At 43.1% G+C, this 18,576-nt stretch overlaps 1 protein-coding gene across 10 annotated transcripts in view; it reads right to left on the bottom strand.

Annotated features, from left to right (window-relative positions):
• Positions 1–18,576, bottom strand: part of WDFY4 (WDFY family member 4) — a 239,735-nt gene that overhangs the window by 193,606 nt on the left and 27,553 nt on the right. For 9 of the 10 annotated variants that reach the window (XM_073353061.2, XM_073353064.2, XM_073353060.2 and 6 more), the window contains 8 exons: positions 17,706–17,820; positions 16,950–17,053; positions 14,990–15,133; positions 12,263–12,452; positions 10,876–11,065; positions 7,122–7,282; positions 5,008–5,460; positions 2,608–2,712 (listed from right to left, as the gene is read on the bottom strand). In XM_073353061.2, the coding sequence (XP_073209162.2) occupies positions 2,608–2,712; positions 5,008–5,460; positions 7,122–7,282; positions 10,876–11,065; positions 12,263–12,452; positions 14,990–15,133; positions 16,950–17,053; positions 17,706–17,820 (1,462 nt within the window). The remainder of the gene's footprint in view (positions 1–2,607; positions 2,713–5,007; positions 5,461–7,121; positions 7,283–10,875; positions 11,066–12,262; positions 12,453–14,989; positions 15,134–16,949; positions 17,054–17,705; positions 17,821–18,576) is intronic. The other variant, XM_073353066.2, reaches the window with a different exon arrangement.

Here is an 18,576-nt window from a genome sequence, read left to right as displayed (position 1 = left end):
GTAATAAAATTTAACATCCTTGGGAGGGGGAATACCAAAGAAGCCCCCACCACAGTAGCATTTAAAAAGGGGAACTATACAAAAATGAGGAAGCTGGTTAAAGGAAAATTAAAAGGAACAGTCACAAGAATGAAATGTTGGCTAGCTGAATGGAAACTTTTTAAAAACTCTGTCATAGAGGTTCAAATTAAATGTACACCCCAAATTAAAAAAAAATAGTAAGAGGACAAAAAAAATGCCAGCATGGCAAGACTGCAGAGTAAAAGAGGTGGTCAGAGGCAAAAAGGCATCCTTTAAAAATTGGAAGTCAAATCCCACTGAGGAAAACAAAGGAGCATAAACTCTGGGAAGTCAAGTGTGAAAGTACAATCAGGCAGGTCAAAAAAAGAATTTGAAAAGCAACTAGCAAAAGACACAATAACTAAACAGCAAAAAAAATAATAATAAGTACATCAGAATCAGGAAGACTGCCAAACAATCTGTGGGGCCACTGGAGGCTCGAGGTGCTAAAGGAGCACTGAAGGAAGACAAGGCCATTGTGGAGAAGCTAAATGAATTGTTTGTGTCCGTCTTCACTGCAGAGGGTGTGAGGGAGGTTCCCATACCTGACCCATTCCCTTTAGGTGACATATCTGAGGAACTGTCCCAGATTGAGGTGTCAGAAGAGGAGGTTTTAACAAATTGATAAGCTAAACAGTAGTGAGTCACCGGGACCAGATGGTATTCACCCAAGAGTTCTGAAGGAACTTATATGTAAAATTACAGAATTACTAACTGGTATATAACATAGCACTTAAATCATTGTCTGTACCAGATTACTGGAGGATAACTATTGTAATGTGGATTTTTTTTTAAAAGGCACCAGAGGCGATTCTGGCAATTACAGGCCAGTTAGCCTAATTTCAGTACCAGACAAACTGGTTGAAACTATAGTAAAGAACAGATTTATCAGATGCATAGATGAACGCAATTTGTTGGGGAAGAGTCAACACGACTTTTGTAAAGGAAAACCATGCCTCACCAATCTATTAGAATCCTTTGTGAGGGTCAACAAACATGTGAACAAGGGTGATCCAGTGGGCATAGTGTACTGGGACTTTCAGACATCCTTTGATAAGATCCCTCACCAAAGGCTCTTAAACCAAGTAAGCAGCCATAGGATTAGAGGGAAGGTCCTCTCATAAATCAGTAACTGGTTAAAAGACAGGAAATAAACGGCAAGAATAAATGGACAGTTTTCACAGTGCAGACGTAGATACAAGGGTCTCCCAAGAATACGTACTGGCACCAGTGCGGTTCAACATATTCATAAATGATCTGGAAAAATGGGTAAACAGTGATGTGGCAAAGTTTGCAGATGATACAAAATTACTCAAGATAATTAAGTCCAAAGCAGACTGTGAAGAGTGATAAAGTAATCTCACAAAACTGGATGACTAGGCAACAAAATAGCAGATGAAATTCAATGTTGATAAATTCCAAGTAGTACACATTAGAAAACATAATCCCAATTATACATACAAAACGATGAGGTCTAAATTAGCTTTTACCACTCAAGAAAGAGATCTTGGAGTCATTGTGGATAGTTCTCTGAAAACATCTGTTCAGCATGCAGTGGCAGTCAAAAAAACTAACAGAATTTTAAGAACCATTAGGAAAGGAAAAGATAATAAGACAGTAAATATCATAATGCCACTATATAAATCCATGGTGTACCCACACCTTGAACACCGAGCACAGTTCTAGTCTCTCTATCTCAAAAAAGATACATTGGAATTGGAAAAAGTATAGGGAAAGGGAAACAAAAATGATTAGCAGTTTGGAACAGCTTCCATATGAGGAAAGAGAAATAAGACTGGGACTTTTCAGCTTGAAAAAGAGACAACTAAGAGGGAGGTATGATAGAGGTCTATAAAATCATGACTGGTGTAGAGAAATTGAATAAGGAAGTGTTATTTATTCCTTCATGTAACACAAGGACCAGGAGTCACCCAATGAAATTAATAGGCAGCAGGTTTAAAACAAACAAAAGGAAGTCCTTCTTCACACAACGCACAGTCAACCTCTGGGACTTGTTGTCAGGGGATGTTGTGAAGGCCAAAAGTATAATAAGGTTGAAAAAAGAATTTGATAAGTTCATGGAGGATAGGTCCATCAATGGCTATTAGCCAAGATGGTCAGGGATGCTACCCCATGCTCTGAGTGTCCCTAAGTCTCTGATTGCCAGATGCTGGGACTGGACAACAGAAGATGGATCACTCAATAACTGCAGTGTTCTCTTAATTCCCTCTGAAGCATTTTACATTGGCCACTGTCAGAAGGCAGGATACTGGGCTAGATGGACCATTGGTCTGATCCAGTATGGCCGTTCTTATGTTCTTACGCATTAGGTATTGGCCACAGCTGGAGGACGGGAGCCAGAGTAGATGGATCAATGGCCTGATGCAATATGGCCATTGCTACATTCCTGGCTGTCCAACATGATTTCTGAATAAAACATACAAACAGAAGAAGGGAGTCGGATGCTTACTCTGCTGTACCCAGGCCATCTAATACCAAGTATCACAAAGGCGATGCTGTGACAGTTGAATCATCACCTTCTCTTACCAGCATTCCTCACAGATCCCAGGACAAGGGCAGCAACCATCTTCAGCATCACACAGGTTAGCTCTTGCTCAGTGCCTTGCTCCAGACAGGGTGCTTGGGTCCCGGCTGCATATTCAAAACAAAGAGAGTTCCCCCAAAATATCCCACAAGACACCTGGTTACTGGTAACTAGAATTCCTCGCAGCACAAGTGCTCAGCAAATACAACTCCCTTGAATGCTGGCACAGTCTACATGAAACCTACAGCACCTGATAAAATACTGAAAGAGAGGAAGGATGGTCCAATAGTTAGGGGCTAATCTGGAACTCTGGAGACCTGGGTTCAATACCTTTGCTTTGCTACAGACTTCCTGTGTGACCTTGGCCAAGTCACTTAGTCTCTCTGCACCTCAGTTCCCCATCTGTATAATGTAAATAATAGCTCTGCTCTACCACACAGGGGTGCTGTGAGGAAAATACAGTAAAGACTGTGAGGTGCTCAGACAGTATGGTAAAGGGACCTATGATAGATATGTCCATATTGTCTTTTCAGCTGGCAGAATAATCAGAACCTCCTTCCATTCCCAGACAAGACTCTTCATTAAGGCTCATTGACTGAGCACATGTCAGTGACATAAGGATGAAAATACATTAAAGAATATAGTAGTGACCAAAAACCAGATTGTTACCAACCCAGGAAATTCAAAATTAAGGTGATACTTAAAAGGAGGCCAAACACTTTAAAGTCTGAAAACGCACCATGAAAGCACCCAAACCACCTCTGCCCCTGTAGTGAAACCAGCTTCCAACCTTCCTGTCAGTGTTTCTTTTGTACCTAGAGCCTGTTTCCCACGAGTACAACTAAGTGTTTCCAGGATCAAATCCCTACATTGTCAGATGTGTTGGTTTTTTTTAGGAGTTCATACACTATGGCAAAGGACATAGATTCATAGATATTTAGGTCAGAAGGGACCATCTTACATGTCTAAAAACCAACATACTAATGCAATGACCACGCTGCCATGTTCTCATTTGCCCTTTATTATCTTTGTTTATAGACTAGAAATCAGCCAAGAAAATTGACATAACTGAATGGCATTCAGGCAAAGATAGGAGAGAGACTCACAAGCTCACTCATAACCATAACTCCTAACCAGGATGTGAGTTTTCAGGAGCCATGATCTCTTTCCTTGGAAATCTATATCTAAGTAATCTGTTTCATGTATTATGACATAGTATTGAAAGTGGGCCTGCAAACTCCCCGTCCCAAGCGGGTTCAAAATCTGAATCCATCACTTGACAGAATCTTTAGCCCTGATAATTAGAGAAGACCAGCTCAAATCCCACATCCAAATGACCCCATCTTTGGGGCGTTGGAAGTCCAGATCTCAACCCCAGTGTTACATCTGGTGCCCTGCTCTGATTTGTATGTGCTTTGTGTGCATTCCTTGTTTTCTGCCTGCGACAGTAACAATTAGAGCTGTGGCCTCTCATTAAGGATACCTTACTTTTGCAGTGCCAGGCACGGGGTGACTGGCCCTTTAAATGAAGACGGTCTGGCTCCCCTGTCTAGAACAGATGCGCCCAGTTTGGCCAATTAAGAGGGACTATAAAAGCACCTGAGGCTATAAAAAGCCAGGCTGTCGATAAGGAAGGGGGAGCAGGAACAGCAGTAAGTTTCCTTGGAGAGGCTGCCACAGTCCCTTGGAAGGAGGGGCAGTGAGGAACAGGGCCTCTGGGGGAGAGCCCTGGGAGGCAGTGCTCAGTCAATAGCGTACTGCAGTGAGCCCGAAGCAGGAAGGACTGAGCGAAGGGTAGGGGAAAACCCCCAGGGAGCCAAGGACATGCTCTCCTTGTTTTCCTCTCTGTTTGGAAGATAAAACTGGGCCTGGGAAGAGACTCTGGGAGTGGCTGTGGGTGCTCCGGGGACCTTGCAGCGCCCTCGATGAGACAACCTAAGCCTGATTTTCAGAGGGGCTGAATGCTACAGCACCCAGTGACTTTAACTGGAAACAAGAATAGTCAGCACCTGTGAAAGTCAAGCCCAGGCTCTCAAGTTGGGCTCCCCAGGAACCCATTGGGCTCCCAAGGAACACAAACTGAAACGCTAATTTTGGTAACTTGGGCCCCCTTTTTAATGGCTGCCACTGGAGACGAAACTGCTGAGAGGTTAAGTCCTGTGGTTGATGCATAGCCCATAAGCTGGGTCATATGATGCGTGGAACTGGAGAGAGTCGGATTTCAGGAGAAAACTAGTTTGGTGTGGCATCAGCAGCTCAGGAATTTAAGCCAGGGCCAGGCAGCTTCCATACAAACTCTAGCACCTTGGCATGTAACACTGGCCTCTCTACATGCTCAGTGTAGATCTCTTTCCTACAACTCTGCCTGCCCAACCATTCATTGCCAATGAAACAAGCTGTACCTGTCTTCCTCAAGATCTTGGCTTGCTTCCTCAGCTGAGTCAGCAGCTGGCCCAAGAGCCCCGAGTCTCTAAATATGTCAGTGAAGAGCAAGTCCCTCTTGGTGATGCTGTGAAGACACCGCAGAGCAGCTATGGTGCAGAACGGCACCAAGTTCTCCTTTATCAAACACTCAACCTTCTTCAGGATTTCATGGGGGATGTAGGACAGTTCTAGCACCACTGATTCCACCAGCTGGAAGAACTGTATCTGAACCAGGTGCGGTTTGAGGGGGATAATGTCAGTGAACTGGGAGATGGGCTGTAGCGTCCATTCCAAGAGGAAGAAGTTCATTGTGTCCCAGGCCCACATGGTTTTTATAGCCAGTAAGATTCTCCTACAGAGGTGCAGGTCACTGGTTTTCTGGAAGATGGACTGCAACACCTGAAAAGCTTGGAGGTTTTTCACTGTCATTCCTGAGAAACAGAAATCAATCCAGATCATTTTAACCACGCTTATCTCAGGCCCAATACAGATGCCCTATCTGCACCATTAAGGCATATCTAAGAGCACAAGTCAGACACAGATCCAATCTCAGCAGGTATCGGCGCATAGGGGAACAGGCGAATAGTGGGAACACCCCTCTCCTGATCCTCCTCAGGACCCAGAACTGTGCAGGGGTGACCCTCATCATAACTTTATGCAGTGCCCCAACTCCCCTGAGCCATGTGGGCTTGGAGAAGAAAAGTTTCCAGGGAGGAGCCAGCCCCAGGGGCCAGAGAAGCTGAAGCTGGCAGGGGCAGACACAAGAGCACGCAGTGGGTACCACAGGAAGGACTGGCAGGCACGGCAGATGCCATGAGCGTGTTTTCTACAGGTCTGACTCCAGATATTCTCTGTCCCGTGCTGACTTGCTGTTTGCTCCTGGCCCCTCTTGCCTTCTAATGCCCAGTCTCTGCACCTCAGCCTCACTCCACCTGCCCTCCATAGCCTCTTTCCCTTGCCCTGTCCCACTCCCACCCTCTCCTGGTCTCTCGGCTTAGCTAGTCGCCTTCCAACCAAATCCCACTCCACAAAATTTAAACAAAAACAAAAATAGTGATGCTAGCATGGTGCTGGGAAACCATCCCACTGATCCCTCTGTAGGTTCTACCCCTTCCTCCACGCTGGGCCTATCTTGTCTATTTAGACTGTAAGCTGTTCAGATCAGGGACTTTGTGGGTGGTACAATTGTGGGTGGTCCACAGACAGTACCAAATTACTAATCAGAACAGGTAAAAAACTGCATTTAGAGACAATAGAAATGTTTTGAATGTTCTTACAATGTCAGCATTTTTTTATGAAAAATTGTTGGTTTGCTAAGTTTTCATCAAATTTTCCATGTATCCTTTAGGCCCCCCCCCCATCTTGCAAACACTTACACATCTGCATAAGTCCCCACTGCCTTAGAAATAAGAAAGTTTTCAAAAGTGATTTTTTTTAAACAGTCCCACTATGTGACGATGGTGATAGAATAATCTGGGTTTTTTTTACATTTCTCATTGTAAAATGAGAATTTTTTTTTAATATAAGCACAGTTCATGTTTTTTTGAAAAGAAATACTATAAATGAGTTTGAACATTTATATGATATTTTGTCCATTTTCCAGCCAGCTGTACTGACCATGTTATCCATGCCAGGTGGGTTATGACACCTCTCCATTGCAGCTAGCAGTGTGAACGGCAGCTTGTGTAGATGTACCCACACTAGCTGTACTCTAGTTAGCTTGCTAAAAATAAAAGTGAGGATGCAGTGCCCGGGTCTCAGCATTGGCTGCACAAGCATGTACATACCCCAGCAGCGACAGGCGGGCCTGTGCAACCCACACTGAATCCCACAGTTCTCAGTTCTATTTTTAGCAAACTAGCTGCCGTTAAACCAGACATGAGCTGCCATTCATACCCCAGGTCACAATGTCGATGTAACCTTAGTTAACTTTGGAATTTCCTGATTTGCATGTTTAAATTCTCCACCTTAGCACTGCAGGTGCACACATGCGATCATGTACATTTTCTTCTCTATCATGCACATGCTGTGCATAATGATTGCTTTTCCCATGCTAAGCCCACAGTAATATTTGTACGTGTATATACAGTACCAGAGGATTGTGTCTGTTCAAAATCAAAGTGCGGTAGCTGAGGATGTGTAACGTTGCCAGAAACTTTCAGTTCAGTTTTCCCACAGACTGTGAGGCAAGTCAGTATATCCAGCACCTCTTCGACATGGTGGTCTCCTTCACTGTGCGGAGATCCCTCCCATCTAAAAACAAAGAACGGGGTAGTCATATGCTTGTGGCTCAGTAATATTTAAAATAACCGGTCCTTTCACTAACACATTCTACAGGGACTTCAGATACTGAAGTAACAATTTCTCACTTTTCTCCCTCCCCCAGATCCCTCCACCACAGTAATCTGTTATGCTTTCTGTTACACTGATTGGACGACTGATTGAACTGAATTGCTCTCCAGACAATCTTACAGTCTGACTAACTCCAAAGTTGGATTGGGGAAGAACTAAAAAACTGAACCAGATAATTAAAGGGCTGAGGTCAATAAATGACTACAAAAGAGGAAAGAAACTAGCCAATGTTGAAATTAAGTCCCATTACATGTACCAGTAGAAGTGCGATCCACAGCACCAGCTGGAAAAAGGGAAATTTTTCATAAAATATATATCCCGATTTTTTGGGTCAAAATTAACAAATTTATAATTTAAAAAAATCAAAATTTAGAATATTTCAGGCAGCTCTAGAGATCCAACCCAGAATGCTAGCCCTGTACTTAAAAATAAAATAAAAAAAGAAACACAATTAGCAAATATATAACATATATAATTCTTTAGTTTCTACAAAACTGCCTGAGATTTACAGACCCATGGGCCCACTAGAAGGGGAAGACATTGTTTAATCTCAGATGTGTGCTATCCATATGGTATTAGACACATGGATAATGCATTGAAGTCTCTGTTAAGCCATAGGCTGGTTCCAAACATCTCCCAGATTTGCAGTAGCTTAGATCAAAGGGAGAAAGAGCAAGTGGTGAAAAGCAGTCAGCCATGTATCGTGTTGTTACGTCCAGTGCTCTTACGATTGAGACTAATGCAATCTTTCTCCTCAAACCTATTTGTGTGCAGGTGTATGCCAGAACAAGCTATCATTAGGAATTTAAAAAGCCTCAGGGAATAAAAGACCATCTTTTCCCCCTCTACGGTTTCCAATGGGGGTGATGGGGAGCTGGTTGTGACACTGGCAGGCCAGGTGGCAGTTCTTGCCAAAGCTGAACACATTAGCTCAGAACAGACAAACTCATAGCTGGAGACCAGACCAGGTTACTTATGTATTAGTGTTGTGCAAAATAGGTATTGGTTTTATAAGAATGTATTTAGTGTTTAGGCTGTAAGTGGCTGAACGTATTTATCTTCTTTGTAATGTTTGTATGCCATTCTGTAAGGAAATATGTACGTTTTGCTTTATAACTTTGAAAATGTTTGCTCTAAATTTGTGAACTGAGATGGGAAGAGTGTTTTCCCCCTGCCTGTCCAAAAGAACTATCAAAATCAAACAGGTTATCAAGGAAAATCGCAATACAAAGGCTGGCAGCTGTGGTGGAAACTACGTTGGATGGTACAGTCTGGAGGGACCCTCTTAACTTGAGGACGTAACTGTGGGAACAAGACTGCTCAGTGTTTTTGGGGAAACTGGTTCATGGTTATTCCACTGGCTATTGATGTAGTAAACTCAGGGCCTTAATGAAGAAGGCAATAATGGTGGAAACAGCAGACAAAACTGCTTTGTGTTTTGACCCAAGATCAGAGGTGGGCAAATGATGGATTTTTCTGATTTTGTGGAAATTCTGAAGCAATTTATTTTTTTGAGTAATATCCACGGAGCCCATTTAAAAAAAAAATTGTTTCAGGTTGAAAGCAGTTACTGTTTCTACTCTGAGCAGAAACATTTCTTTCAACCTGAAACAAAAACACTTGGTATCAATTTTGAGCCTTTAAAAAAAAAATTTAAATTCTACAAAAAGAGAAAAATTTAAAAGAAAAATTCATCTTGAACTGAAAAATCAAAATGTATCATAAATGTTGATGACATTTTTATTTTTTTCAGAATTTTTTTAAAAATGTTTTATCCTCACTGAAACAATTTGGCAAAATCAACATTTTGTGAACTGTTTTAGTGTTGCCAAATCTGCATTTTTCACCAAAAAAAGTTTTGGTCAAAAAATTTTGCCCACTCTACCCAGGGTAACCCGTGGGTTGTGTCCAGGTGTGAGCATATTAATCCTAGACATGCCCATTGGATTTACCTTTTTACTTAGAGATCTGCTCCATCAGGTGAAATGCTTCCTCTGGATAAAGACTTCACGACCAGGGGAGCCTTTCTGAGCAAAGTGGGTCTGGTTGAGGTCTCTCCTGATATTATCCGTATCCTAGTGTTTGATTAACAAAACCTGGCCTGTGTCTCAATTTAGGTAATTCCCTAACCTACCTCTAGATTAACTTCTTCAATTGGCACTTCCCCTTGTGGTTTCAATGGGAGAAGTTTTCAGAGTAGCAGCCATTTTAGTCTGTATTCGCAAAAAGAAAAGGAGTACTTGTGGCACCTTAGAGACTAACAAATATATTTGAGCATAAGCTTTCATGAGCTACAGCTCTCTTCATTGGATGCATTCAGTGGAAAATACAGTGGGGAGATTTTATATACACAGAGAACATGAAACAATGGGTGTTACCATACACACTGTAACGAGAGTGATCACTTAAGGTGAGCTATTACCAGCAGGAGAGCAGGGGGGCGAGGTGGGGTGAAGAAAACCTTTTGTCGTGATAATCAAGGTGGGTCATTTCCAGCAGTTCATAAGAACGTCTGAGGAACAGTGAGGGGTGGCGGGGGGATAAACATGGGGAAATAGTTTTACTTTGTGTAATGACCCATCCACTCCCAGTCTCTTTTCAAGCCTAAGTTAATTGTATCCAGTTTGCAAATTAATTCCAATTCAGCAGTCTCTCCTTGGAGTCTGCTTTTGAATTTTTTTTTTTTGTTGAAGAATTGCCACTTTTAGGTCTGTAATCGAGTGACCAGAGAGATTGAAGTGTTCTCCAACTGATTTTTGAATGTTATAATTCTTGACGTCTGATTTGTGTCCATTTATTTTTTTACATAGACACTGTCCAGTTTGACCAATGCACATGGCAGAGGGGCATTGCTGGCACACGATGGCATATATCACATTGGTAGATGTGCAGGTAAACGAGCCTCTGATAGTGTGGCTGATGTGATTAGGCCCTATGATGGTGTCCCCTGAATAGATATGTGGACACAGTTGGCAACGGGCTTTGTTGCAAGGATAGGTTCCTGGGTTAGTGGTTCTGTTGTGTGGTGTGTGGTTGCTGGTGAGTATTTGCTTCAGGTTGGGGGGCTGTCTGTAGGCAAGGACTGGCCTGTCTCCCAAGATCTGTGAGAGTGATGGGTCGTCCTTCAGGATAGGTTGTAAATCCTTGATAATGCGTTGGAGAGGTTTTAGTTGGGGGCTGAAGGTGATGGCTAGTGGCGTTCTGTTATTTTCTTTGTTGGACCTGTCCTGTAGTAGGTGACTTCCGGGTACTCTTCCTGGAGAAGTTACGCTGTGGTTCTGCTCTTTAAACAGCATTGCGGTGTTGTTAGTGGTTTGCTAAATGTGACCCTTTGTTATCAGCAGCTTAGTGCTTCATCTGCCCACTATGTTACCTGCATCTTTCTAAAATGCAATTGAAATTTTAAAACAAGCCATCATCACCTCTGAAAATTATATCTAATTACACCCATGCTTTATCATCCCCTAGAAACCCAGTGAAAACTCCATACTCACCTAAGTAAAATTTTTACCAGGAGCTGGTATCCATCATTATTTTCAAACTCCAAAAGCAAAGCTGAGGAGATAGGATAGGAATCCTTCACAAAACATAGGATGATGCTAACTGCCTCACACATGTCAGAAGCCGGCAAGGTGTCAGCCAACTTGAATAGATTCTGAATGGCTATCTTAATGCAGTCCGCAGCTGTGAATAAATGAGGGCACATGTTTAGTACTGACAGCCTGATGTTACAAACAACTGCAAAATCACAGACAAAATGCAACAACATGCTTGAAATTACATTTCCCAATCAAACAGGGCAGTTAATTCCTCTTCTGGCTGGAGAAGAGATTTGGGGGAAGTGGGGGGGGGCGCAGAATACAGGAATACACTGCTAGCTTTAGTAACTAGACTAAAAAAATTTAAAAAACCCAAAAACTTTCATTCCTCAACTCCCATTACATTTCTGTGTTTGACCCACAGAAACACAAGCAGCTTCATGAATATAAATCTGCCCCCAATTAAATCTGCATACTGTGAGTCCAGCCCTTTTAATACATGGTAAGTAAGTGGATGATGGACAACTAAATTATCTTGTATTAAGATCATCACATATACTCAGATAGAGATTAATAGTTTTGCACAATGAGGAGGAGGATACGTTTTGTTCTGAAGCTACCATTGGTGACTGGTCTTTTCCATTTAGTCTAGTAGCCCACCTTCCAAGTGTGATCATGCTGGCAATTCTTAGACAACTCACCTGCTGTCAGGACTACCTCTTACTACACAAGGACCTGATCTTACAAGTAGTGTGAATGAAGAAACCATGTTTGGGCACTTTTGCATAAAAAATAAAACACATTTACACCCTATGAGGAGGTTCTGATGGCAGGATGTTGATTATAAATTATCTGGATTGTTTTTTCTATTGCAGGGTGGAGCTAAGTAATCTTTGCATTTTTTTAAAAGATGAAAACACTCCTAATCTAATGGAAAATTCCCTCTAGGAAGAAGCCAAACTATCACTGGCAACCAGTCAGGATTCTCCAATGCACTAAGCGCTGCAGCTGACAAAATGTCAGCAAGGTGCCATGCAAATATCAGGAGAGCAATACTTAGAATGCTGGGGAACCCCAGAGATGCCAATTGGCTCTGGGTCATGTGACGTGTAACTCTTTAATGTATCTCTTGGCTTGGGTACCTTTGGTGGAAGTGGGACAGGACATGACATGCTGCTGCCTGTAACTTTCTGTTCTATGCATAAATAAAGGACATTGGTTCCCACCAGCACTAAATTGAGCTCTAGTCCAGAAGTTCATGGAGGTACGTAGAAATGAAACCTAGCCAAGTGTGATTTTTCTTAGAGGAATTCATTCCACAGGTGCTCAGGAAAAACCAAACCTTGTAAGTACATGACGGCAGTTTTGGTCTGGGCCTTTGAAATTGTTCGAAGCACACGGCCTGTGGGTGCTTTCCATGAAAGGTTGCACTGGTCCCAGAGGGAGGCCATTGCTATAATTAGAGACTGAAGCTCGGCAGCTGACAGAAGTTCCTCTAAACCTTGTTCCTCCCTGTACAAGTTGAGCATTGTCTGGAAAAGAAAATTGGTTGCAATGCAAATTAAATGCAGAATTTTGGGAAGCATATAAGGGCTCCATAGGCTTGAATATATTGGGTCAAATCTGACCCTATATTAGTGGATGCAGTTCTACTGAAAACAAAAACAGCTGAATACTTTATGCTGTGTAACTAGTTACTGCTATGGCCCCTATTACCATAATATCAGAGCCTCTCCCAAGTATCTAACCATCAGAACAAGAAGATCTGTCTTCATTCCCAGCCTGCAGACGTAACATGATTAGTTTATAGTTCAGGTGTGTAGGGGGCCATGCAGGTGTAAAAATTGGAGGGAAAGATAAATTGATGGAATGAGATTTTCATTCTCTTCTGTAACTGGCCACTTCCAGGGTCATTCTTATCTCTTGCAGCAGGGAGTTCCACAGCTTGGTCCCAGCTCCAGTGGAAGGTCAGTCTCCCACTATCACTGGTCTCTGCTAATTGGTTGACAATGTCATTGTTCTGGTGGAACTCTCATAGGACCTCATGGCTGGAAGCAGAAGTGATCCTTTAAGAAATGTCTTCTGCCCAGTAGAACGTCTCCTTAGTTTTAATATGTAAATCTTTCCTGCACCTACACAATCCCTCGTTGCACCTTCAAATACCTAAGAATAGTGATCCCTGCCTTAATCACATTTAGTAAGGATCTCTGGCCCCATACTTAATACAGGATAGATGGCATCTTTCTACCTTCTCCCTGCCCTTGCTTGTAGCTTATATGCAGCTCACTGCTCGTTGTAAGCCAAGCACATAGCACGCCAAAGGCAGACACATAATAAATATCATGTATTACATTACAGGAGGTCCAAGGTACAGACCTGGTCTCCTCCCATTAGCTTCCATGGGAATTAAGGCCATTTGGCATTTTGCAGAACTAGGCCCTATTTTGTGGGCTGGTCAGAAGATACCACTCAGACCCCCTCGCAATTGTCAGCATCGTCACGTGCTTTACTGTCACTTAGATTTCTAAACAGTATCTGAGATTTTCAAAGCAAACATTTACCTTCAATGGGGGCTGTGTGTTTATGTTGGCATTGGAAATCTCAGCCAATACACGTAAGGGGAAAATCAGCTCGGTAATTCAGTGTAACACAAAACTCTGGGCTAGCCTGTGCCAGCAACATACTACAGATACAATGAAGTACCACTCCAGAGGGAGCCTTTGGATTTCTCTTCTGGCCCATTGAGAAATTTTACTGCTCACACCCTTTAATCTCTCATGAAGGAGGGGTCCAAACTGTACTTATGGAAAATCCCTATTGAACTTGACAGTGATTAAATCAATAGGGCTCCATGGATATTACTCAAACTCTATAGAATCTGACAGACAGTGAGATCCTTTCTCTAGAGCTGTTAAGACAACATACAGAATGCCAGAGAACAATAGCCCCTTGTTCTAGAATTCTATAGGGTGGCTTAAAAATTCTATGGAAAGTTACCATTCTCTATTAAGTCCCATGGTCTTTTTCAAAAGGACTGAATAGGCTGTTCAGGAATCCTTGCTTCTTCCCTATACTCTCTTTCACCACCTTAGTGAGCTCAGGCAATTAATGATTCCTGGAGGTGTGATTTCCAGTCCTGGACTCCCACCAGATCAAAGCTACTCACATGCTACTCAATAGCTGTTAGATTTCATCCCCCCCTCAAATGTCTAGAATATGCCTCCCATGGGTTTCATGGTACAGCCATGCAGCCTTCTGAGTTCTGGGACAGCCAACAGTACACTTACATCACTGCAGACAAAGGCAAACCTAAACGAGACTAAAACAGTGCCCTTTTTCAGGAAATGAGAGACAAGATGGGTGAGGTAATGTCTGTTATTGGACCAATTTCTTTTGGTGGATGAGACAAGGACAATCTCTAGTAGCTCAAAAGCTTGTCTCTGTCTCTTCCGCCAACAGAAGTTGGTCCAATTAAAGATATTACTTCACCCACCTTGTCTCTCTCATTTCCTAGGATCACCACAGCTACAACAACTCTGCAAACATTTTTTTTTTTTTAGGAAACTCATGCAACTTAACAAGCAGGCTCTGACACAGAGCTGCTCAGAACTTTTCATGCAGCACATTTCCCAAGGAGAAATGTGGCTTCAGCCAAAGCAACGTTTTTCCCAGGAATGGGTCAATTCTGATGAAAAACTTTGGATTTTCCTATGGGAAATGTCAGCATGAAGACTCGTTTTGAGCTGATACGTAGGAACACATTTTTGTTTCAACTTAAAAATGTCACATGCCTTTTAAAAAACAAAACAAACTGACATTTTAAGTCAAAATGTTGATTCAAAAGAAAAATGTTCGTTTCCAGCTGGTTCAAAACATAGGAAAACTGAAACTTTTGGACAGAAAAGTTTCAAGCTAGTATTGGAAAGAACAGCACAATCCAAGCACATCCGGCTTAGCATGATAAACTGATTCGAACTCCATCCCAAAGTCTGAGTGAGCACCAGCATCCATTCCTCTTCCAGGGTCCCTGAGCACTCAAAACCAAGGAGCACTAGAGGGGATCCCTTACCTGAACAAACATCTCCTGAACTTGCTCGTCCTCCTCCCTTGTCTCTCCATCACTGGCTTTCCCCAAAGGAAAGGTGAAGAAAAGGTACAGGCACTGCATCAGAGCGACCGGGAGGCCGGATTTGATGATGTTCCACAGCGTTCCCTGAATCCAGAAAACAACGTCACATACAATGACTATTCTACTTCTCCCTGAGTATCTATCCATTTACCCTGCGGCCTTGGGACTCCTGCATCCTATCCCTACTGTCACTCGAAAGTCCTAGACAGTGTGCAGCATAGTGATAAGGTCATGTAGCTGGGCAGTACCTGGTAGGGGGCAGCAGGCATCCTTACAGGACCTCCTACAGCCCACGTTCTGTGTTTATGGCTGCTCCGAGCCGAGATACCAGTGGTTCTCAAACTTTTGTACTGGTGACCCTTTTCACATAGCAAGCATCTGAGTGCGACCCCCCTCATAAATTAAAAACATTTTAAAAATATATTTAACACCATGATAAATGCTGAAGGCAAAGCGGGGTTTGGGGTGGAGGCTGACAGCTTGTGACCCCCCATGTAATAACCTCACGACCTCCTGAGGGGTCCCGACCCCCCGTTTGAGAACCCCTACTATACAGACACCTGAAATGTCCTGCACTAGGAAGTCTGTAGTGGAGTCATGCCAGGGATCCAACCATCAGTCTGACAGGCAGCTCATATCAATGTCTGCCTCATCTTTAGCCACTGGGAACAGACTATAGCAACTGAGATCTGTGATGCTAAGCTGGGAGCAGCATGTATGCAGTTTAGCAGAGGGCTGTGATAACTGCATGTTTGCAGTCTGCTGAGTCATTGCACCTACATTTTAGGAAGAGCATGATTAAAAAAGTAAGAGGCAACCTTTCCAAGAGACTTGACTTTTCTGGCACTAATGAATTAATTTCCTCCCTTCTCCAACAAGGCCTTGTACTAACTAATCAACCGCAGGAATGAGGACGTAACAGTGAGGCTGCTTCGGCTTACAGGGAAGTGATCAGAAACAAGCTAAATAGAGGAGGGGGTGGGTAGTGTACAAAGCTTAGAGACATCTTGTGCTAGATGAAATATCAAACTTTTAAACTCTATGAAGAGCACAAATCGCACCACAGCTATCACACTGTGCCTCTACCAATAAATCAGCCAAAAGGGCCTCTCTCAGTTACGTAGATAATGTTCTTTAATGGCTGTGTGTACGATTTAGTGTCATATATTTGGATGAAAAGAAACCTGTCTGTGCTGCATGGACATCAACTGTCACCTGGCTCTTTTCATAGGAAACAGGGTTTGCAATGTTTCAGAGTGGCAGCCGTGTTAGTCTGTATCCGCAAAAAGGAAAAGGAGGACTTGTGGCACCTCAGTGACTAACACATTTATTTGAGCATAAGCTTGCGTGAGCTACAGCTCACTTCATCGGATGCAATGGAACCCTGGGCCAGATTTTCTCCCTCCCCTGTTGTTGTGCAGTGCTGCTGCTGCTGCCATCCTCCACTCCAGAGGTGGCTGCATTCCAGTGCTGCTGTATGTAGACAGCTTGCAAAGTGCTTTAGGATTCTTCAGGGTGAAAGGGTGCAGATTCCAAGCATGTCAGCAGCAGATCACTAGTGCCCTGCTCAGGTCTCCCCTAGGTGTATAGCTTGGAATAATAAAGCAGGAATGAAGCCGATTCAGGGGAACTGAGCAAAAACAGCTGCCTGGCAGGCAAAGTGGGGCAGAACTCCCCTGTCTTCGCTGAAGGCCAGTTTGTAACCCACACTGGGCATCTTATCTTTGATTTTATGCTTGGAATAACGTTTTGATATAAACTCTGACATTAATGCTCAAGGATAAAGCCTTGGAGACAATACTCACTTACTGAAAACTGGGGGTTTTGTTATTGGAGCGGCTGCCTCACTCCTCTAGCTCCCAGGCCTTTACAGGGAGAAGGTGCTTTTGCTTTCTCTTACCGAGTCAATCTGTGAGAGGAGGTACACCGATCTCAGAAGCACGCAGCCATCTTCCTCTTCCCCTTTCAGCTGCAGCAACCGCGCCACGGCCAGCCGAGCGTCCTCTATCATAACAGTAGACTTCAGTTCCATTAAGGAAGCTGACAGCATTGTACTGAGCAACTCTTAGTGCACTGGGTGAAACTAGCAAAGCTACATTAACTAAGGGCCTAACCCAAAGCCCACTGATGTCAGTGGAAGGACTTTAATAGGCTTTGGATGGGGCACCAAGTGAGCAGTTAGGTAATGCCAATTAGTTGGTTGGTGGAGTTTACAAACTCCCCTGGCAATGCCAACGTAGTTCATAAGCTCTGCCAGCCAAATAGTTCAAGGAATGTACAATGGTCACCGGGAAAGCAATGCAAGGCTCATGATCTTTTGTTTTTATTTTTAAGAAAGAACAAACATTTAAGAAATAAAATGTGAAGAGTTATTACAATGGTCCCCAGGTAGATCAAAAACCAGGGAATGCAGATGGTTCAAAGCAAGTTAACTTGGCACAGCTGGAGCCAGGGCCACAGCTGGTGTAACTCTGCGATGCTCCATTGAAGTCAATGCCAGTTTAAACCAGCTGAAGATCCGGCTTAGTATTTTCTATTGTTGTTTCCCAGCCCTTCCTAAATCCATAGCATAATACATTACAGATGATGGTTAAATTTGGACCACAAAACACACAGGATTGAGCACATCCCAGGCCATGTGCCCTCTGGCTATTACCTGCAGGTTTGCCGTTTAGCTTCTTCTTGATTTCTTTGGTCAGAAGTTTGGAAACCTCACTTGCTAAAAACTGAACGTTGGGGAAAGAGACTATCCCGCCAGACTCTTCCCAGGCCTGAAATACAGAAAATGGGAGCAACTGTTTAGGTGTTGCTGATGCAGGATGTCTGTGTGGCTGGAGAAGCACTTGAGCCCAGTGGGCAGAGCTGAAATTGGCCAAACCAAAGGTTTTTAGCCAATCCTACCAAGATAATTCCTCAAGCAACATTTGCCAGACTCAAACTGCAGGAGTCTGAAGTTAGAAACAAGGTCCAAGAAGATACTTTGAATAATGTAAGGAACCGGTGGTCGTGTGCATACACCACTGCTCCCTACCAGATAGAACTGGAATTGCTTAACTATGTCTCATAGGTCCTATACTGCTCACTGCCAATGGTATCTGTAATTGTGTTGAGTAGCACCCAAACGCACTAGCCATTTTCCAAACACATAAGACACATTCCCTGCCCTGGGGAGCTTACATTTAGAACTGTTTGAAAAATTTTGAACAAAACATTTTCCTATTGGAAAATGGGATTTCAGTTAAGTCTTCCAAAAGAAGAGAGAGAGATTTTGGTGGAATTTTCCATCGAGAAAATCTAAATAAAACCGTTTTGGTCCGTCAAAGTCCTAGGCACCGTGTCAACTCAGGCACAAACAAACCACAGAGGGATCCAGGACTACAACTCCCATGAGGCACAGCAGCAGGGCAGATTGACTCAGAGATAATGTTCACCCAAAAGAAAATGTTTCAGGTTGGCAGACTGAAATGTTTTGAGTCAAGAACATCAACATTTTGTTTGGATTGAATCAGCAAAACTCAACATTTCCA

This window comes from Lepidochelys kempii, chromosome 7, assembly GCF_965140285.1.
Source record: "Lepidochelys kempii isolate rLepKem1 chromosome 7, rLepKem1.hap1, whole genome shotgun sequence".
In the NCBI taxonomy this organism is placed as follows: Eukaryota; Metazoa; Chordata; order Testudines; family Cheloniidae; genus Lepidochelys; species Lepidochelys kempii.
Note: the sequence above shows the minus strand (reverse complement) of the source record. Positions and strands in the feature narration are given on the sequence as shown.